The following is a 21672-nucleotide window of genomic DNA, read 5'->3' as shown; positions in this document are numbered from 1 at the left end:
TGCCAACTGCAAAGAGCAGGTGACATGGGTTGCATGGAGAATTCAGACCATTTCAGATGACGGAACGATCTGTTTAAGCGTCTGTTTTGCCCTCGTACAGTGCCAGGCTCATAAAATGATGCCTCAAGGTCGGCAACTCTATTTCCCCCCACCCTTCTTTGGTATCTGTCACACCATAGATTTCTAAATACCGTGCGTGACTTGGACTTTCAGGCACTAACCAGATGGACTGCTGGGTCCACTGAATCCTGGGTTTAATAACTCAGACTCCAGACCCGAGCAGCACAGGCGTGCATGCCAGAGGGGACCAGGGCAGTGCGAACTGCCCACTCGACCCAAAAGAAGCACCACTCAGCGTGTGGGGGTCGCTTCTCCTCCAGCAAGCAGTCAGGAATAGTGTTACGACCAGTCTGATCCCATTATCTGAACACGAAATAATCTTAAAAATCTGGTTTCTACTACAAAATAGTACAAACTCAAAATGGAAATAACAAGGAATATTTATGTCACCAACCGAAAATACCGAATTTTCTTGGCCACGCAAGTACAGTGCCCTTGTGCTCATACATTTTACAAAACTCAGTTTTAAAATCTCAAATCCTCACATAGAATGGCCTTCTAAGAATACTGTCGTGTTGATGGTTTCAGCGTAAACTGAACACACGGCCCAGCCTCTGCGCCAAATGGGGAGTGTGCGTGTGCATGCGTGCTTCAGTCGTGTCCAACGCTTTGCAACCCCGAGGACTGCAGCCCGCCAGGCTCCTCTGTCCATGGGATTCTCCAGGCAGGAATACTGGACTGTGTTGCCATGCCCTCCTCCAGGGGATTGTCCTGACCCAGGGAGCGAACCCACGTCTCTGACGTCTTCTGTATTGGCAGGAGGTTCTCTGCCACTCGCGCCACGTGGGAAGCCATCACCACACACGGAGTACTGCGTACTCTCAATGTGCGCTGCTGCTTTATAAGCGCATCTGCATTTTACCGATGAGCAGTGATGGGGCGCTGCCTCGGCCTGGGATTCTGTCATGTGACGACTCCTGCCCTAAAGCAGGCTGCACCAGAAGGCCCCCGGGTTTGTGTCCCCCCTTAGGATGCTAAGCCCTGAGTCTGAGCCCCAACCAGCATCCCTGACGACGCAGAAGGCAGAACGGTCAATTCAGTACTTTGTAGAATGTTCTGGACGTAACTCAAGCTGAGAGCGAGGACTCCCTTGCTGACTCCCTCAGAAGAGGGTCCCTGAGGCAGGGGCTCCACGTGCAGCAGCTCCCCAGCCTGAGCTCCCAGATGGGGTGCCGGCATTAGTGTGCCTCTTCTAAGTGGTGGGTGATGGGAATCAGAATATCAGGCTTCCCCGGTCCCGGCCCCATCAGCAGCTCCCACCATGGCCTTACTCTTGGCCTGAACATAGAAGAACACAGGCTCCGTCCATGACCCATTCCCAGAGAGAGAGGTGGCCTGGATCCGGGCTGTGTAGTTCCCTGGGTTGAGCCGGTTTAGCTTGGCTCCTCCATACTTCCTGTACTCCTGTCTGGACACACATTCCCGCTGATCCTGGAAGAAATAAAACACAGGTGTCAATTCCCCTACGCATGTTGGAAACGGGCGGCTGTGGCTGCCTGGCCGCTCGCCTCCTGCTGAACGCTGATGCCGATTCGCAGGGAAAGGGCAAACACCGGCTCTACGTGGTAGCAGTCCTCCAGTAACTGAAAGTGCACCCAAGTGCTAACCAGACCTTATTTCTTTAACCAAAAAGAGTTTCAGAAAGATTAAGTTATTAAGACCAGTCTCTAGGCCGAAACATCACTTTCTGTAAAGAAGCAGTTTCTTGGGGGGTGAGGATAAGCCAGCTCCTGCACACCATGAAAATTCCTCAAAGAGCAGAGAGCTGCTAGAAAGACCTAAATCCTCACTGACTCACCTCCTTGTTCCATTGTTTAGTCTTCAGCTAACCGGGGGTGCCCTGTGTTTCCGTGTAACGTACATCACGCCTGTAATGGAAACGCACCCACACGTGCCCGACGTCCAGACTCACCTCCACTTGGGATCCATATTTTATTTCATACATGAGGATCAATCCATTGGGATTCTCAGGTTCTGGCCATTTTAAAAAGATGGAGTTCTCAGGCCTTGGCTCCCAGGTCACTGGCCCAGGAATGTCATCTGCTCCTTCTGTGAAACAATTGAAACAGGCAAGAAAGTTAGCTTCGAGCCCCCAGGGAGGGACAGAAACACTGGACTAACTTAAGAACGGCCTCCCCAACCCCTCACACAGGACAGTGGACAGCAGCCGCGGTGACTCCTCTTGGCCTGGCCACGCACACACAGCGGGGGTTTTGGAATCGGAACAACCTAATGATTGTAAGTCTCAAGATGCCACCATACCCTCCCTTCCCACTCCGGTCCCTCAACAGGAAAGCCTACTCCCGAGCACAGGAGGACTATCTTGGCAATTCTTGGTCTGGTTCTCGGCTTCTACGCGATGCCATTGATACTAGCAGCATGGACAAGGCGTGCCGTGAGCAGAAGCGGAGGCCCCAGCCTGCAGGTGGGGTCCTGGACCCTATGCTCCGCATCTGTATGCAGCAGATACAACTTCCGGGCAGGTGTGAAGGATGGTCCTCAAGCCTGGGAGGAAGCCGCCAGGAAGCTGGCGCTGAGCGCGAGCTCGCTGGGGTGGAATCAGTGATTCCTCCAGCTGCCGGGGGAGGCTGGGGTGCTTGCTCTCTTGCTTTTGTTTCTTAAAGGAGTGAGCCAGGTGGTGAGCAAAGTCACCGCAAGTTCTAGCTGGGAATAGCTCTGAGAAATCAGCTGGGCTGCGTCCCTCCTGGGAGGGTGAGGAGAGGAAGGCTGGGTTGTCTGGCAGAGGCTGGAACAGAACCCAGGAGGCCCCATCCCCAGACGCAGACACTCTGTGTTCCCTGCCAGCTCTGCAGGGTTGCGAATGCTGCAGTTGGCCCATCCTGAAAGGTGGGTGTGTGGCTGTCTGAGCCATAGGCAGCTTCTAACTTACAAGGGGAAGGTGAAGACCAAGCAAGCAGGACCAAAGACTGCACGGGAGCTGCCCGAGGAGTGATGCTCACTCTGAATCAGGGCTGCACACTGGGGATTTCATGGAAACTCAGGGAGGGGCCTGGCAGAAAAGGGCTGTGGGAATGCATAACGCAAACCCGCGAGAAGAAGGAAAAGAGTCGACCCTGAATCAAGCTCCCTGCTCTCAAAGTACTTTGCACGGAGAGACTGGGGTGGGAGTGGGAGCTATGCCTGGATGCCATTCCCTGTTGGGCTTCCACGCCACCTGCAAACGAGCACTGTTCTTTAATCAGCAGGACAGACCAAGAGTGTCAGCCTCTGTCTCTTCAAATCAGTCTGCTCCACTAGGTTGGGTGTGGGTGAGCTGGATCACACTGTACCTGCAGGCATGGTTCTTGCAAAGACAAAGTTAGAGGCGCTGCAGCCAAGCTTCTCAGCCTCGTGGTTACAGCTGTGGATGTCGATTCGGTACAGAGTAAAAGGCCGGAGGTTGGAGATGACAGTTCTCTCCTTGTTGTCCACTCTGCTCTCGAAGAAAGGGTACTCAGTCTCGAGCTCTTCCGGGTCTGTGATGTTGTAGGTGTCCAGCACCGTGGTGTTCCTGCTCCGGCTGGACATGGTGGTGTTGGCGATCTGCATGACCTCCCTCCGCTTCCGTTCGGGTCTGCAAGGAAGAGAGAAACGTGGCTTGTGAGTGAGGGCTTCTGCCTCTCTTGTCTTTCCTCTCACTTGAGCCAAAGTGAGAGAAAGAAAAGAAAAATCTTCACCTTGGAATAAAAGGAGCTATTCAACCCCCTTGTATAACAACCAACAAATTATATGGGGATTTCCTTCCTCATCATTTATTTTGCTTTCTCTGCACCGCAAACCTCAGTCTCACTGCGCCAACCACCCTCTTGCTCCCTGAGTGGTTACTTGATAGCTGTTGTTCAGTCACCCAGTAGTGTCTGACTCTTTGCGACTCCATGGACTGCAGCACGCCAGGCTTCCTCACCCTTCACTGTCGCCTGGAGTTTGCTCAAACTTATGTCTGTTAAGTTGGTGATGTCATCCAACTATCTTATCCTCTTTTGCTCCCTTTCCCTCCTGCCCTCAACCTTCACCAGTATCAGGACCTTTTCCAATGAGTCGGCTCTTATCATTAGGTGGCCAAACTATCAGAGCTTCAGCTTCAGTATCAGTCCTTCCAGTGAATAATTAGGGTTGATTTCCTTTAGGATTCACTGGTTGGATCTTGCAGTCCAAGGGACTCACTAGAGTCTTCTACAGCATCACAGTTCAAAAGCATCAGTTCTTCAGTGCTCAGCTTTCCCTATGGTCCAACTTTCATATTCATACAGGCTGCTGGGAAAACCATAGCTTTGATCATATGGACCTCTGTTGGCAGAGTGATGTCTCTACTTTTTAACACGCTGTCTAGGTTTGTCATAGCTTTCCTTCCAAGGAGCAAGCATCTGTTAATTTCATGGCTGCAGTCACACAGTCCACAGTGATTCTGGAGCCCAAGAAGATAAAGTCAGTCAGCTTCCATGTCTCCCCACCTATATGCCATGAAGTGATGGGACTGGATGTCACGATCTTAGTGTTTTGAACGTTAAGTTGTTTTTAAACTATTTCCTACTTATTGGCTGTGCTGGGTCTTTGCTGCTGTGCGGGCTTTTCTCTGGCTGCGGTGCTCAGGCTTCCCTTGCTGCAGGGCGTGGGCTCTAGGGCGCAGGTTCAGCACCTGTGGAGCATGGACTGAGCCGCTCTGCAGCACGGGGGCTCCTCCAGGATCACTAATCAAACCCAGATCTCCTACATTGGCAAGTGGACTCTTCATCACTGAGCCACCAGCGAAGTCCAAACGCTGAGTTTTAAGCCAGATTTTTCACTCTTCTCTTTCACCCTCATCAAGAGGCTCTTTAGCTCCTCTTCACCTTCTATCACTAGGCTGGTGCTATCTGCATCGCTGAGGTTGTTGACATTTCTCCCAGCAACCTTGATTCCAGCTGGTGGTTCATCCAGCCCAGCATTTTGCATGATGTACTCTGCATATAAGTTACATAAGCAGGGTGACAATATACGGCCTCATTGTACTCCTTTTCCAATTGTGAACCAGTCCTTTCCTGGTTTGTTGGGAGGAAGGCCCAGGCCCCAAATTCACTGTTAATGAATACGGGTGGTGGAAAAGCCACTGAACCTGGGTTCTAGTTTGAAAACATCTTTGAACTCTTTCCTAACCTCCCTCAAACTTCCTGATTCTTGAAAGCACGCATGACATACAGAACACCTCGTCTAGCACGTGAGCTGCAGCCCTACCACCCACTGTGAGCAGAACATGTCACTGGTGGGGCAGGCCGGGAGGTGCTATGGTTTCAACGGCAGCAGAGGAACGGAGGGGGAAGAAAGCTGTTTAACAACCCAGAGTTTATTCTGGGAAAAAGAAAAAGCTAGTGCCTCCACTTCTAAAAGGTCTTGATTTCCTGTTTTAAAGACTTCTAAAGTAAGATGTCTATCTTTGACTAGTATACAAATACCAGGAAGGTCACTTGACAGAAAATAGAAGTCTCTCTCTTAAAACCCTCTGTTGCTACAACCTAAGAGAGCCTTTGCGGGCAAAGCAGATGCAGCATAAAACAGAAGCCAGGGGCCGCTGGTACCCTGCGGGTGGGGAGCTGGGAGAAGACGGATGCCCAGGAGAACGCGCTGGCAACAGGGACACCACGGGGGTGGGAAAACTGGCTTGCAGGTAAAACGCTGGCCTGGATCCTGCTCCTTTACCCAGATTTCAGGCACAAGGTTGTTTCTAAACCCTGTGCTACAATTTTTCAGGAAGAAAAAGGCACTATCAGCCACCACCCTATTTCCATCTCCCTCCCCAGACACTACAAGGCTGCCCTGTTGAATGTCCCTCTCTTTTTGTTTTTTAACTATTTTTTTGTTGTGGTAAAACAAACTTTTACAATTAAAAAAAAAAAAAGCTAACAAAACTTTGTAATTTTAACCACTTTTAGAGGTAAAATTCAGTGTCATTGATGACATTCATAATGCTGTGCAACCATCACCAAAATCTTTCATCACCCCAAACAGAAGTTCTACAGAGAGTAAGGAGTAACTCCTCATTTTCCCTCTGCCAGCACTTGGTAATCTGGAATCTACTTTCTGTTGCCATGAATTTGCCTGTTCTGGATATTTCACACACGTGGAATCATGTAATATCACCCTCTGCATCTGGCTGCTTTCACTCAGCACAGTGTTTTCAAGGTTCACTCGTGGTGTTCAGAATTTCATTCCTTTACATGGTTGAATAATATTCCTCTGCAGGGAAAGACCACATTGGCTCAGCCCTTCATCTGCTGGTGGACACATGGGTTGTTCCCAGCTTCTGGCAACTTGAATAATTCTGCTCTACACATTTATTTTCATCCATTTTGTCTCCACTTGGCAGAAGTGGCGGCCGGAGCAACAGAGAAGACAGATGCCCTGGGGTTGAGCCGTTTGTCTTGGAAAGGCTGTCTTTGGCACGGCTTCACAAACTTTTTCAAGGGACCCTATGGTGTTCGGTTATGCTTTGAAGTGGAGCCCTTTCAAAACTGACTCCGAGTTTCTCCTTCTCACTTTGCCCCTCCTTGGCCAGGCTGGCAGCCTGGCAGGGAGGCGCAGGAAGGACCCAAACCCCGGCTCCTTCACTGGCAGGTGTCTGCTCGTGGCCTCTGCTTGCCGCTCCCTGAGCCCACAGGGGGCTGGCCGGCTGTCGCCTGTCACCCTGACGGCCCCCACAGCGCAGGCTGCGAGCTCCTGGCCCGGCCGTCAGGGCTGAGTGCCCATCTGCCCAGCCAGTCGCCCGCCCTGTGGTTTCTCCGTGATGGCCCCCAGGGCCTCACTTCTGGGCTGTCAACCTGCGCATGGTGGGCTGGGGTCGGGGCACCAGCACCACGGAGGACATATGGCCTGGGTGCAAAGATGGTGGTGCCCGGGCACCAAGATGGTGGTACCTGGGCACAAAGATAGCAGTACCTGGGCACGAAGATGGCGTTGTGCAGGAAGTTCTCGAAGACCTTGCGGTACTCGGCCTCCTCCTTCTCCGCCTGCTTCTCGGCTTCGGTTTTGGGGCAAGCGCAGCACGGCCCTTTCTCCCCGCCGCACACCTCGGTCTTGGGGTTCTCCGTCACCTCCTCGACATCGATGGTGCCGTCGGCATACTTCCTGATGGGGATTTTGTCTGCTCGGAACAGAGTGGCCCGGTGCGAGCCAGGTTACACGGGCTGCCGGGAGGGGAGAGCCCGCGCCCCCGGGCTCGGGACCGCCGCTGCCGCTCACTGCCCACAGGCGCGCCCGGCCGCCCCCTCACCTTTGGAGCAGTAGTTGTGCCGGTACAGGTAGCTATCCTGGGGCTGGCGCTGCCAGCGCACGATGTAGTAGCTCAGGTTGCCGTTGGGCAGGGAGGGCGGGTTCCACTTCACGATCAGCTGAGAAGAGGAGTTTGAGGCCGAGAGGACATCCAGGGGGATGGAAGGAACTGGGAGGGGGCAGAGGATGCGTCAGAAAATGCAAGGAAGCCGAGGCCCAGGCTGCCACTCAGCGCAAACCCACCAGAGTGTGACCTGGACAGGACTCGGCGGCGGACACAGACACAAGACGCCACCCGAACCTCCTTTCCCACCTGTCTTACTTTCCCTTTACAGCATCTGTTCTCAGGGCATCTCCGCGGTGACAAACAGGACTGAGCAGTCCACGGCAAAGGGTGGTGGGGATGCAGCCGGGGTTGGGAGGGACAACTCAGAATCTATAGTTAATGCAAATGCTGGACTGTCCTCATGTATCAGCGCTGCGATCCTCCAAGACATTTAACTCGGGCAGTGTCAGCAACTGGTAAGTCCAACTGCCTTGTGTGTGTGTGTGTGTGTAGTGTGTGTGGGGTGCGGGGGGGGGGGTTCAAGGGGGAGGAGGGGATAGGTTTACCTATGGCAGATTCATGTGGATATACGGCAGAAACCAACACAATATTATAAAGCAATTATCCTTCAATTAAAATAAAGTTTTAAAAAATTAGAAAAAAACTGACTGACTTCTATTTTATTTGAGGTTTTGAATCTCTGATAAAAAAGGAAAAAGCCAAAATGAAAGGGGGACGTAAAAAGGGTGATGGAGGGTGTAGGGTGGGGCACAGGGGGCTCTGGAGGAGAAGGCGATGAAAAAGGGTCTGTAAATCTGACAACTGTATAACCACAAATCAGTGGAAGTATGGAGTTATGACTATGAGAAGTCTAAAAATATCGGGAACACATATAAAGCCCTGATTTCAAGTCATGGACTCTTGTTACCATCAAAAGAATATCGATTTACAGGCAAAGCATAAGAATCTGGTCAAACTGTTGCCCCTAAATCCCAAACCCAGAGCTGAATTGTGTATAAAGGGCAAATGCATCCAGGGACCACTGAAATCTTGTTTTCATTAGGTTCACAAAAAAAGCATTGATTTTGGTAGGTTTACCAAAGTGCGAAAAACACCTTCGTTATGTGCCACTTAAGCAATGTGGTCATTCACAGAGCACTGAGCTGAGCTTCCTAAGCGAGCTGCTTTTCACATTTGAAACCTTAAGGGACAACATATACATGAGGTTCTGAACACTTGCAGGGAAGGGTGTTAGAAAAAAGTTATGACTAATGCTAACTTCCTCTGGGAAAATGTTTAACTACTAAATGCTAGGCCGTTTTAGCTCTTCCTAGAATAAGTACTTCAGAAACACACAGATGACCCCGAGATGTTTCAATAACAGGTGTCACAAAAACACGGGAGCCGGGGACTAAGCCATTCTCTGACACCTGTAAGGATGGGTGCCAAATGGAGCAAACTGACTCAATTTGTGCAGCGCTTTGTTTTCCATCCTTGGGGAAAGGGAACAAGTTTCTTAAGAATTGGTCATAGCAAAGAAAGATTTTTATTTTCCCTAAATTAGTCACAATGAATTACTTCCAAATTTTTAGGCTGAACAACTTGTTCTGTTTCCTTGAGCCTCTGCTACGTCATCCCAGGCCTAGAATCAGAAGCCTGCATCACATTTATTGATACAAATGCTGTACCATCAGTGACATGATCACAGCCACTTAGAAGAGCATTGGGATGGAACAGCGGAGGGGAGAAGGAGGCAGGAGAACATGAGCAAAAGGATTTCCTGACCAACATTTTTTCCTCTCCCTCTTTGCCATTTAAATTCACTTTGTGCTAGCTTATATGTGTTGTAACAGCCTACGCATTGTAACAATGGCTATCATCAAAGAATGTTTAAGTGCCTTTTAAAATGATGTGCATTTCCCTACTTCTAACCTGGTATTTATACACTTGGAAAAGTGACACAAACGTTTGCTCGCATTAGTTTCAGACTCTGGAGTTGAGAATGAGGTAGTTCAGAAAATGGTGATCGGGGGAGAGGGAGGCACGTTTTCATCAGCAGTCATTTGCAGTGTCTACCACGTGGTTCCTCTCATGCTTTTCAACTTGTGTTTGTTTACTTGGAACCCTAGGTGCTACAGGATGAAGGCGAGAAGCCAGTGAGCCCAAGATAAACTGGAACACCAACCAGCAGGGCTTCAGTTCCCAGAGGTCCAACTATCCAAATAAACAAGAAGGGGAACCCACGGGACTGTATCCTGTTGGGGCCTCCCAAAGAAACCAACCCAGCACCCTGGGGGACCTGGGCTCACTGGTCCAGGACAATCAGAATGATGATGGAAGAGGGTCCCAAGTCCAGAGAAGATGTCCTGGAAGAGGCTGGGGTATTGGGAGTAGGGAAAAAAATGACACTGCTAAGGTATTATACTGATATACTGAGAAGGCATACAAATGAAAAACACACTGGCCCGGGATGGGGGAGACAATGGGCGCAGCTCAGGGACAGCCCTCTGCGCATATCTTGTCTTGAGCGAGGAATGTGAGCTGATGAGGCGGGGGCCGTGAGTGGGTACCTGATGCATTGGTGCGAATGTACAGGATCTCGCTCTTGGCCCCACGGATGTGGTCGTTCTCCACCATGGTGAGGGTCACGGCCTTCACGTAAACGGCGTACTGCGTCCAGGGCTTCAGCCCGTGCAGCAAAATGCCAGGCTCCACGTCCTTGTTGGGCGGGAGGTCCACGTCCACCATGTTCCAGCTGTTGGAGCCGCAGGCGTCCTGCCCATCATACTCCGTGACGTTTTTAAAGGGGCTGAAACACAGTCAACGAACCTCAGACAGTGCTTTACAGTGCTAACGTGGAAACTCTAAGAAACCTCCCCCGGGTGTCCCCTTCCACTTTCCATAATGGGGATTCTAGGTAAAACATATCAGCAGTTAGATCTTTACAGAACCAAAGTAAGCTACCGGACTCCAGGTCTCAGCTGGTTCTCTATATACTATAGAATCAAACCCTCTGCCTCAGGAAGAGTAAGTTCTGTAATTACTGAGATTGGAAACACTGCTCCTGAAGAGTATATACAAATACTCTTTCCCTTTCTTCCCACTGTGGCATTTTTTTTTTCCACCATAAAGAAAAAACAAGGGCAGTCACTTAATGCAAACATCAGTTATTGATAAGAATAACTTCTGGAGGAAAATGCCTTTGCCACAGACAAACGGCTTCTCAAATACAGCCTCCAAAATCTAATTTGCTCACAAACAATTCTGATTGCTTAAGCATTTTTATCACATTCAAATATTTAGTTTCCAGGTTATCTCAGCTACTAATGTCAATCCCTTGGTGAAAGTGCCAGCCGACCCTGCCAGAGCACTGGTAGGACTGTCAAAGAGGACGGTGGTTCTGCACAGATGCGGAGCTGGACAGGGATCCCACGCCCCTCAGATGGAAGGGCTGGACCACCACTGGTTTCTGAAACCGGCATTCACACACCCCTCCCAATCGTCGTGACAGCGGATGAGTGACTCCCACATGCAGGGACGGTGAATGCCTGAGAATCCTGCATCTGCGCCTTCTCATGGGCATGACACTCCCAGGGCCCCAGCTGTGGCAGGAGAAGGGGTACCAGATGCTGCCACCATGGCTCTGGTTCCAGCTCCAGAGAAGCCAGGCACCGGGAGAGGCATCAAGGCGGGACCTGGGTGAAGAGGGTGACTAAGAGGCCCAGGCAACCACCCGGATGCAGGAGGCACCGGAAGGGAGGGGCGGACCAAGAAGACATCCCTGCCATCAGGAGAGACGTGCTGGCTGCCCGGGCAGGCAGGTGTCCCCTGAAGGACAAGAAATGCCCCTGGCAGATTCTGGGAGAGATCCTGAAAGGTTCGGGACAGGGAGGTCAGTCTCTCTCCAGTCTCCACCCCTAGTTTGGAGGGTTTACGATCTACAGTGGAGGGCCACATCTGGGGAGGGGCCACAGAGAGCGACGGGAGAAGACTACGGACTCCTCTGAGGGTCACCTCGAGGGGGGCTGAGCACCCCGACTCAGGTGTCTGTGGACTATGGGTTAGAGGGCACCAAGGCTACAATGATGCCGCCACCACACGCTCCATCCCAGCTTCTGAATGTTTGGACTGACCTAAGTCACTAAGTTTTTCGCTTTGGACTTTTTAAATTCAAGCATCTCTAAACACCCCCTGGAGAAGGAAAGGCGTTGAGAAAACACTTTTTCATTTACAGCTGTCACTGGTGGTTGCGGCTGTCACCGGACAGCAGGGCTGGGGGGAGGATGAAGCCCGCCCACAGAAGGACATCCGCAGCGCAGACACTCACGCTTCCTTGTAGTAGACGGTGAAGCTGATGAGGTCCCGGTAGTCGGGGGGCCGGTACCGGTGCCAGGTGATGATGATTCGGTTCTTCGACGTGGTGGTGGAGGTGAAATGCAGGACGTCACTTTCACCTGGGGCAGAGGCACACGCGTGAGGGACTGCGATCTCCGCCCTCCCCTCCCTCCCTCCCGCGGGCTCACCTGCCCGGCACCATGACCCTCTCCCCCAAAGCTGGCTGTGCGTGCAAAGCCCCTGTTGGAACGTCTCAGTGACCCTGCTGTCTCCACTAAGGACCCAAACACTGCACTACAGGGCCTGCAAGGGGCTCTGTCCTTTGCTTTCGCTTACGAGGGGCTCTGGATGTGAACCTGTGGGAAATCCTTAATAACCTGGAAGAGGACTGCTGGCTGCACCAAGGGAGCTTGTCTCTGTTCATGCCTGAGATGTGGGCCACCGAGGGGCCTGGGGACCTTGACGCTGGACGAGTCTTCTTAGACAAGGTGACACCTGTCTCACCACTGCGGATCTGCCTGGTCGCGTCAGTAACGGGGCAGGTGTGCCACAGGAGGGGAACTTTACTTAGCCTGAGCTTGGAACTGACACCTTCCTGCGCGACACCTCCAGGAACTCCCTGGAGGCTCCAGCAGTGCCGACACGTAGCGGGGAATGGACCGGGCACTAACAGAGCCCACCTCGCTCAGCACGGCTCCCGTCCTCTGTGGGAGGAGCCTGGGCCGGGAGCACCACAGGGAGGCTGTCCCAAGTCCCCTCGTGCTCCCAGACCAGATTCAAACAGCTGAGAACTCAGGGAGGGTTGCGGAAGCCGCCCGGCTGAGACCCGAGCTCTCCTATGAATGGACCTTCCCGCCCCCGGCCCTGTGTTTGCCGACTCCCTCCCACTGCACCCTCCACCCTTGGGAGGTGAAGCAGAGGCCAGCAACAGTTACAACCCAAGATGTCTGTGGGGCAAAACGTGATGGATTGAGATGGAAAAAATGCTGCAGTTTCCGCTAAAATGTTATTTACAGAGGAAACATCATTTTTCTCCCCCCAAAGACAATAAATGGCTACTGTATTCATGATCCAACAGGTCAGACTGGCTGCCTCTCAGCAGAAAAACACTTTGAGAGAGCTATGCGACATCCACTCTGCGATGGTCTAAACAGGAGCGTGGCGAGGGGGCGTGTGGCGTGCAGGAAGAAGGCCCTCCAGCTCTGCGTCGGGTTTCTCTCCTCTAAAATCCCTTCCTGGGCAACTCGAGAGTCTACAGGGTGAATCCCAAGCCCACAAAATGAAGTCCAGTGCTGACAGTCTCTAAGATTCTCTCTGGCCAGTGTGCGTGTGTGCAAACCACCCCGGATCACAGGGGCTAGTCTATGTTTTTTTGCATATTGTCCCTTATCAAAAGCCAATGGTGGAGAGAGCATTTACCTTCATAACCTGATCCAGCCACACAGAGGCACACCGTTTTTAAAAACAGTTTTACATACAAGGTTAGGTGAGAAACTCACCATTCAGAGGCAAAACCTTCAAGCAGAAGTCATATAACCAATATAAGATTATAATTATACTGTCCTAAATTTAAAAAGTAGCTATCAATTCAGGGAGGCAGTCTCTCTCCATTTTTCATGCTGTGCTGGGACCAGGATCCAGGTTGGGGGCCCATGGCCACAGGGGCTGCAGCTGAGCCTCCCTGCCCTCAGACCTCCCCTCCACCCCGGAGACTCAGGGCTAGGCTCACTCCCTCCCAGGGCTGGAGAGGACCAGCTCTCCCCTGGAAAACAATCCAACAGTCTGCCTGAGCATTAAAGATGCTTAACTCTGTGTATTCTGTAAGCCCCTCTTTAAAATCTAAGCGAAAAGCCATTTATAAACGTTTATACACAGATAGATGCTACTGAAAATTTACTAATACGAATCTGCCTCACTACTGCCTTTGAAGATGTCCAGGTGTCGGTTTAAGAGGCCTGCGTGAAGTGAGGAGGGGCCACGAACAGAAGCCACCGCGCAGTGTGGGAGGTCGCACTCACAGGAGGCTCTCTCCCCGTTGTTCCTGGTGTTTATGTCGCCTTTGCTCTGGCGCCCCTTAGTCCCCGTCACTTCCTCCATGCGGTAAATCTCCGAGACACACAGCTTGGGATTGAACGCGAAGTACATTTTCCCAGCTTTGATGGTCAGGTTGCGGTGGTCCCAGTCCCACAGCTGCTGCAGGTTCTGGTTGTCAAGGACGTAGAAGGAGTAGTTCCTGGAAGCAGAGAGATCAGCCTCAGACCCGTACCCTTTGCCTCCTCCAGCCGCCCTGCTCTGGGACTCTTCACCACCTGGCTCCAGAAAACAGCGCCTCTGCCGATCAGACATGGAATTAACAGTATCTAAGCAGGAAGAGTCCCTGTTAACAATGGCAACAATATGATTCAAGGATAATGTCAAAACAGATAAAACACTAATTTGATAACCCCGATTAGGCTTCTCAGACTAGAGGCTGCTACTCAAATCATTCTCTAGAAACGCCTCTGGTTATTTCTCTCAAGCAGAGTATGTACAACGCACTTGAAATCAGTCCGCGGGAGAACAGATATGCTCTGTTACTCAACCGGAACAGCTTACATATTTGCTGTAGAAAGCCTGCCATTATCCTCGGGGTTAAATCCTATCCCATCCCCTCCGTGCAGCTCAGCGGGGAGGAGAGGAAACGTCAGTGCCTCCTCCAGATGCAGCCCACCCTGAAAAGTCTCCACTTTGGTCACTGGAGAAGGTGGGGGAGAAGAAATGGCCCCTGAAGGGCAACTCCCCAGGCCACCCATCCAGGCGACAGCAACTCAGTGTCCAGCAAGTTCAGGGCACCAAACCTGATTTTCAGAGGGCTGGGGGCTGGGGGCTGGGGGCTGGGCCCCACCCTGGGGTTTTCTCCTGAGCAGGCCTAGGGGGTTGAGGATCTGCATTTTTAACCAGAGCTCAGGGGATGATAACGCTGTACGTGCTGGGGTCACACCTGGAGAGGCACTGGTCTAACAGATGCGCTACATGCCCAGCGCATACTGTACTGAGCTGAGCACCATGAGGGGCGGGGGCTCCAAAGCTGACCAGGCTAGACGTCCATCCGGGTGGGTGGACCCAGAAGCAGCAGACACGGCTGCCTCTGAAGGCGAGGCGGGGGGACAGCCAGCCTGGGCAGCCGCTAGCCTGGGTCTCCCTAGAAACCATCCCCGCCCCCACCACCTCGGGGCAGCAGGCGAGCGGACAGCTCCAGCCCGGGGTCTGCACGCCTCTGCACACCAGGCGGGCAGGGTCCTGGCACCGACCGGTCTGCTCCCCGGAGACCTCAGGCCCCTCCCCTGCCTGCCCCCGCCCCAGCCTGTTTCCTTCTGGGGTTTGCTCCAGCGCCCTCTACAAAACTGAGTCTAGGCACTGGTGCCACCTGGTGTGTGGTTTCCAAGACCCACTCAGGGATCCAACACACAGAGCAGAGAAGAACCCCGGCCCCCGTTCCCAGGGCAGGACGGACCAGGCGGAAGCCCAGAGCGCTTCTCTGCCCTGGGGCGGGGTGCGCTGGGCACCTCCTGGCGCCCGGTGAGGTTTGGACCTCGACCCGCCAGTCAGCCCACAGGCTAAGCTAAGCGGAAGCCCGGGTCCCGCCCACACGTCTCCCCGTCTCCCCCGGAGTTCCCGGGGCATTCCGAGACGGGGTCCAGGACGAGCAGTGCGGTCCATGAGCTGCGCGCACGCACGCAGGTCCTCAGCTCTTTCTGCAGTTCCATCCGTCACTCACGGGTCAGCAGGCGGAGGAACGGCGTCACCCGAGCGCCCTGCGGGCCTGCCGCGCCCAGGGGGCACCTGCCCCAGCCTGAGGCCCAGCCCCGCAGGAGCCCTGGGCTGCACCCCGCGGGGCCGGGGTGGATGAGGGGCACAGGGAGCCCGCGGGCCCAAAGGCGGCAGCTCGGGGCCAAGAGGGGCTCCTTTCAGACCCACCTGAGGCCTCAGATACATCCAGGGCCACCCAGTCAGGCGGCAGAAATGGTCAGGCCAACAAATCCTTTTCTTCCAGCGAGAGCTTGCTCCCCAACATAGGAATATGCTGGAAAATGGATGTGAAATATTGTCCAAAGGAACCGAGGCTCAGGCTAGGCAACACAAGGCCACGTGTGCGGGCGGGTGTTCCCCATGCCCCTCCTCCCTGTGTCTGATCCTCCCTTGCCAGGCTGCTGGGGCCGCTGCCTGGAGGAGGGGTGTCCGCAGGTGGAGTCGGATGCCTGCCATTACGGGCCGTCGGGCTAGTCCCAGCTCTGAAGGATGCTCTGAGGTGTCAACACAAACCCTGTGGGTCTGGCGGCTCCCAGGCGCCCAGGTCGGAACCGCTAGGGACAAAATCTCCTTGTTGGTGCAGAAACCTCTGAGCCGGGAGTAAAGGCCAATTACCCAGGTCAAACTTCTGACTCAACCTAAGATGAGGCTTTTATTTTAGTAAACTAATTTCACTAGCAGGGAACATAACCCGACCGAAAATACCTTCTGAACAAAACATCTTCTCCCCAGGGGAGGGAGCATGAATTATAAATCAGGAATTTGACAAATGAATGGCAGGCACACTGAAATTCTGTGTATGTGATTAATCACTTTGAAAAGCGAGATTATCTTTCTACAGTAAACATAAACATTTTTTAACAACACTGAGAAGGCCTGGAGCCAGGATACCAATATCAATAAAACCCGGTCGTTATGGAGCTGGAGTAAGCGACAGAAAATAAAAATAAAACCCTCCTCACAATAATAACCAAGCCATTCACGAGCTGCCCGTCAATACTGTTCTTGTTTTCCCAGCCACAGCTGGCGCCCCACTGCCCTCACATTCCTGCCAAGATCAGGTGAGGATTAAGAGGTAGGAAAAGGCAGAAACTTGTCTGCACATCTTCAACACTCACATAAACACACTTAGATTTTATTGTTTCCTAAAGGAACTGGCTGTTTAACTCAATTGTTCCATAAATGTGATTTCCTAATTGTTTCTAAGATGACTGCCTTCACATTCAAAATGTATTTTTAAAAACTATCTGGTTATTTTTCTGTCCCTTACGCAGACTCCGTGGTGCCTGGATTTTATCTGTGTTAGTGTCCTGTCCTTAGCTCTTCTTAATCGTTGCAAAAAATGTTTGTTCCTATGCTTGGAGGGGGGGCCCCCATGGGAGGTTATCTCCTTGAAGACATCCACATATTACCTGCATCAACATTCTACATGCCCAGCGCATACTGTACGCCTGTTTTCTGTATGGCCCCAGTCTCAGGGCTCTCTTTCCTCTGAGTTGTCACCACCACCACCTCCCCGCCTGCTCAGATGAAGGGCAGGAAGGACCAGGAAGCAGAGGAAGGTACAGCGCTGGGGATTCTCCTCGTACTTAGAAGACAACGCCAGGTCCAGGGCTGGAGCGTCATCTCCAGTCTTACTAGGCAGCAACTCTAGGCAAAGCATTTCTTCAGCTTCTCCCCAGCTGGGACAGATGGGGCTGGGGGGAGGGCGGGGCAGGAATGAACACTCTCCCCGTTTCCAAACTTCACTGACAGACTGGAAAAAAGCAATCACCATTCCCTTTATTTCTCAGAGAAAAAAACCGCAGCCTCTTCCCTGCGGTCTCTAGGGGGCATCAGAACCCAGCACATGGAGGCTGTCTCCAGCACTCCGCAGCCGATGGAGGGCTTGGTCTTTGCACAGAGGCTGCCTCTAATCCGTCGTTTGCAACAGACTGCTTTCGACTACGTCCAAATCTCCTCCGAAGTTCAATATTTACACCAGCCTCAGGGGTTCAGCAAGGGTAGGAATTTATATTCACGTGTCTCTAGAACCAAACAGATACTCTAAAAATGTTTCCTCTTTGAGTGTTTTAAAAACAGCTTTACTGAGGTATAATTTATCTACCCAAAAAATCCAGTCATTGTAAGCTTTTACAGTTCCGGAGCTCAGTAAACTCACACAGGGGTGCAGCCATCCCCACGAGGCAGTGTCGGAGCCTCTCCACCCCTCCTCGCTCTCAGCACTTCCAAAGCTCTTCGTTCCCAGTGGTGCTCAACCTCTGATTCCACCCCCAGCCCTTCACGGCTTTCTGTCTCCACAGTTTTCCCTTTTCCAGAAATCACCCATTAATGGAATCTACAACGTGGAGTCTCTCGTGTCTGGCTTTTTTTCACTGAACCTGATGTTTCTGAGGTTCACTCCTGTTGTGACACTATTGTTGGGCAGGAGCCCATTGCGCCACGTTTTATTTATCCACTCATCTGCTGATGGACATTTGGACTGCTTCCAGTGGGGCTTTTATTTGCTGTGGGGCGAGGGGGGATGGTATCATGAATAATACGCCTATGAGTCTTGTGGGGGCATGTTTTCGTTTCTCTTGGGTAGATACTGGGGTAGATCCTGGAACTGCTGAGTCACACGACTGAGTGTACATTTTTTGGAAGTGCCAAAGACGTGTTAAAGTACAGCCATGTTGCAACCTAATCTTAGAGTTGCAAGAAGATAGGACAAAGCACAGAGCGTTGCAAAGCCGAGTGGTAGAGACTTGAGTAGAGACGCCTGACTGCATCCAAGACTCCGATCCTTATAACCCACCACCTCCGTCTAACTCTTATTCTTTTCAGGGCGACTATCCTAGGTGGCACCAACAAATCTGAGATTTTAACTCATTTATCTGATGCTATCACAAAACAGGGTTGTTCAAAATTTTTTCAGATAACAGAAATATCTTCTTTTTCAAGGGCTTACAAATTAGCCATTTCATAGAAATCTTGTACATGTGTATTCCAAAATTCACTTCCTTCCAAAACAGCAGAACTTTGGTCTTCATGTCTAAGGCTCCAGAAACACACCACCTTACACAGAGTGATGTCCTCAAGGAAGTGCTGGCCACCTGAATTCTGCTGGCTTAACTTTAGACTGCCTATGTTGTCTGGCCCCTTTATCCAGAGACAAGCAGCCCTGCCACCTGTTCCCATGTGATTTTGCCGTGTCCATCACGGTCCTGGACGTCAGATTCTAGAATCAGCTCACTCTGAGTGAGGAATAAGAGGTCTACTCCAGGTAACGCTCTTGAATTTCACATTCTGGACTTGACTTTGTAGTCTGGGCTACTCAGGAGACATTTGGGGACAGGTCTCAGTTGCAGTTTGGAAAGCAAAGGGTGAGACATAAAAAGGATGTATGTACTACCAATCTGTCTGTCCAGCATCAAAACAAAAGGCTGTAAAACTTTCTTCCCAGTGGACCAAGTGGAAGCACTTATTTGGTCATGAGAGGTATAAGAAAAATCATACTTTAAGACAACAGTGGGACAAGAAAATATCTAGGCAAAAAATCAAAGTTTGGGGACATGCTTATGAGAAGAAGAAATAAAGGGGTAAAGCAGCGGTTTCCAATTTGGCCACACACTGAAATTACCTGGCAATCTTTAGAAAAGCACTGATGCTTGGATCCCACCCTTAAAGGTTCTGAATGAATTGGGATGGACTACAGCTTGCACATCAGGATTCCTTAAAAGCCCCTGATGACTCTTATATATTGCAAAGTGTGGGAACCCCTGGGGTAAAAGTCATCCTGGCTTACAGCAAAAGCACATGGAAGTGAAAGGTTCTACTAACACTCGGGTAACTCAAACGTCCTGAGTAGGCTCCACTGCCTATCCAAATTAGAACCTCCACACCTGGATGCATAGCAGCTTACGTAATCCTAATGCCACCTACCTCTCCAGCATTTTTTGCCAAACAGGTCCCAGGACGCCCCAGCTCGTTGCCTCTGCTGCTGCTGGCCTGAAACGCCTTTCTTCACCCTCTGCTCTCTGAGCGTTTCCGGAAACCCCCCAAGGCCGTCTCCAAAGCCACCTCTTCTCAGAAGCCTGTCTGATCTTTCTTCATCAGAAATCGGACTCTTTGTGATGCCCATGGCATGCTCCTTTTCTTTCCCTGTGGCTCTCTGCAAAGTTCACTCAGCACTGCTGGCATTCATTGACTCTTCCTTTCCCTTCTTTTTTAAGGTTTGAGTGGAAGATTGGCTCTTTTTAAAGTTTACTGTGCATTCTTTGTAGTTTTAGGTGTACATATAGTGATTCATAGTTTTTACGGTTCACTTTTTTGGCCACACCACGTGGCTTGTGGGATCTTAATTCCGTGACCAGGGATCAAAACTGCATCCCCTGTATTCCTAACCACTGGACCACCATGGAAATCCCCACAGTTTTTACAGGTTATAGTCCATTTGTAGTTATTCTAAAAGATCAGCTATGTTCTCTGTGTTGTACATTTTATTCCTGTAGCTCATTTTATACGTAATAGTTTGTACCTCCTAATCGCCTATCCTTATACTCCCCACCCCTTTCCCCCTCCCCTGCTGGTAACCCCGCATTTGTTCTCTGTATCTGTGTGACTCTTCCTATAGGAGTGAGAGGAGCAGGTGAAGAGGCTGGACCTAACCTCCTTCCTAAGTCTGAGGAGGAGAAATACAGAATTGAGTTGCTACTGGTCACACCCGATCCAAAGCCAGACGCAGGGGCACTCATCACAAGCAAGGTTCCCCAGACCATTTTGGTCATGGGTGAGGAAGGCAGTCAAAGGAACACAGCTCTTGTGAAGAGAAGCTCGGTTCCCAAGTGCTCCAGCTAGAGAGAGAGGCCCCCAGCAACGGCAGGAAGAAATCCACGGCTGGACGCTCAGTCTCCTCAGGGCTACCAGGGCTACTGACGATCAGCAGGCTCACCACTGCCATCCCCTGACAAATAAAGTACGAAGATCAAGCGAGGCCTGAAGCTTCGCTGAGCCTGGAAGTGGCCCACACACCTAAAAGATGATATGCATCTATCTGTAAGAAGACCCCACTGGGGCTTCAGGCTACACACAAGATTCAGATAATAAGAAATACGTCATAAATATTTTTGCAAATAAAAATCACACTTTAATTTCAGCTACACTTGAGTGCCTAATACTTTTAGTTAACACACAACTGACAGGTAATCATGTCATGTAATAATTCCTAATAAAAATTAATTGAACTCTCCTGCTAGCTCTCCCCTCTATCTATATCACTTGCTCAACCTGGGGGAAAAAGTGTATCCTCAAGCAGAAGGAAAACTTGCAGGGATCAATAGGCTAAAGAAAAGGTGCTTACCACCACCACAGTTTTCAGAAAAACCTACTTGGAGGTAAAGGAAAATAGCTGTGCTAAAATCCATTTTAAAATTTACTACAACCAACAATAACCATCACCTCAAACTGGCAGAGCCTCGGCTTGCCATGTTGGTGACCTGAGACATCGGGCTGGGCACAGCGGCAGCCTCGGTGGATTCACCAGGAAAAAGACGTGTTTCTAAAGAAACAGGGTTCCCAGCGGGGAGGACAGTGTGCTTTTCAGGGATGGAATGAAGTGCTGCCCCCTCTCTTTGGCTATATCAGATGATGGAATTTTAAGAATTTAAGACTGACTGAGAGTGAGTCTGAGAAAAGCAGGAAGGCTGTAAGGAAACCCTTATGTGGTAACTTTATCCATCGGGGCACATAAATCAGCAAAGACAACCTTTCCCATGGCCTTCCCACCTCTCGCTTTCCTAAATTATTTCCCCAAATTCTCTTTAGAAGGAGTTAACTCATTAATGGATGTCTCCTTTTATTTCGAAGCATTAGCCTAAAGCAATGCAAGAATTATATTTGAAGGGGAGCCTGTGAAGAGAAGCGCACGTGCAAAGGAACACCCAGGGGGAATTCGGGAGGGAAGCTGCCCACGTGTGCACAGCGGTCGAAGCACCCATTTTCATTCCTCAAGCGGTGGATGGCCTTGGGTGAAGCTAAAACCCTTATCACAAAGCCCATCTCTGCAGAAGGCAAACGTTCTATCAGTAGCGCAAATCCCATGAGCTGATCAATAGCAACAATTCTGTGAATCAAGATTTCTTTGTAACAAAATGAACTGT

General features: G+C 51.1%; 1 protein-coding gene across 1 annotated transcript in view; it reads right to left on the bottom strand.

Moving 5' to 3' along the window:
• Nucleotides 1–21672, bottom strand: part of IGF1R (insulin like growth factor 1 receptor) — a 304031-nt gene that overhangs the window by 35312 nt on the left and 247047 nt on the right. The window contains exons 6-13 of the mRNA XM_027957015.2: nucleotides 13762–13976; nucleotides 11736–11862; nucleotides 9979–10217; nucleotides 7364–7531; nucleotides 7030–7234; nucleotides 3411–3694; nucleotides 2033–2169; nucleotides 1392–1551 (exon numbers count right to left, since the gene is read on the bottom strand). Of these exons, the coding sequence (XP_027812816.1) occupies nucleotides 1392–1551; nucleotides 2033–2169; nucleotides 3411–3694; nucleotides 7030–7234; nucleotides 7364–7531; nucleotides 9979–10217; nucleotides 11736–11862; nucleotides 13762–13976 (1535 nt within the window). The remainder of the gene's footprint in view (nucleotides 1–1391; nucleotides 1552–2032; nucleotides 2170–3410; nucleotides 3695–7029; nucleotides 7235–7363; nucleotides 7532–9978; nucleotides 10218–11735; nucleotides 11863–13761; nucleotides 13977–21672) is intronic.

This window comes from Ovis aries, chromosome 18 (genome assembly GCF_016772045.2).
Source record: "Ovis aries strain OAR_USU_Benz2616 breed Rambouillet chromosome 18, ARS-UI_Ramb_v3.0, whole genome shotgun sequence".
In the NCBI taxonomy this organism is placed as follows: Eukaryota; Metazoa; Chordata; class Mammalia; order Artiodactyla; family Bovidae; genus Ovis; species Ovis aries.
This window is presented reverse-complemented; position numbering and strand designations above follow the sequence as displayed.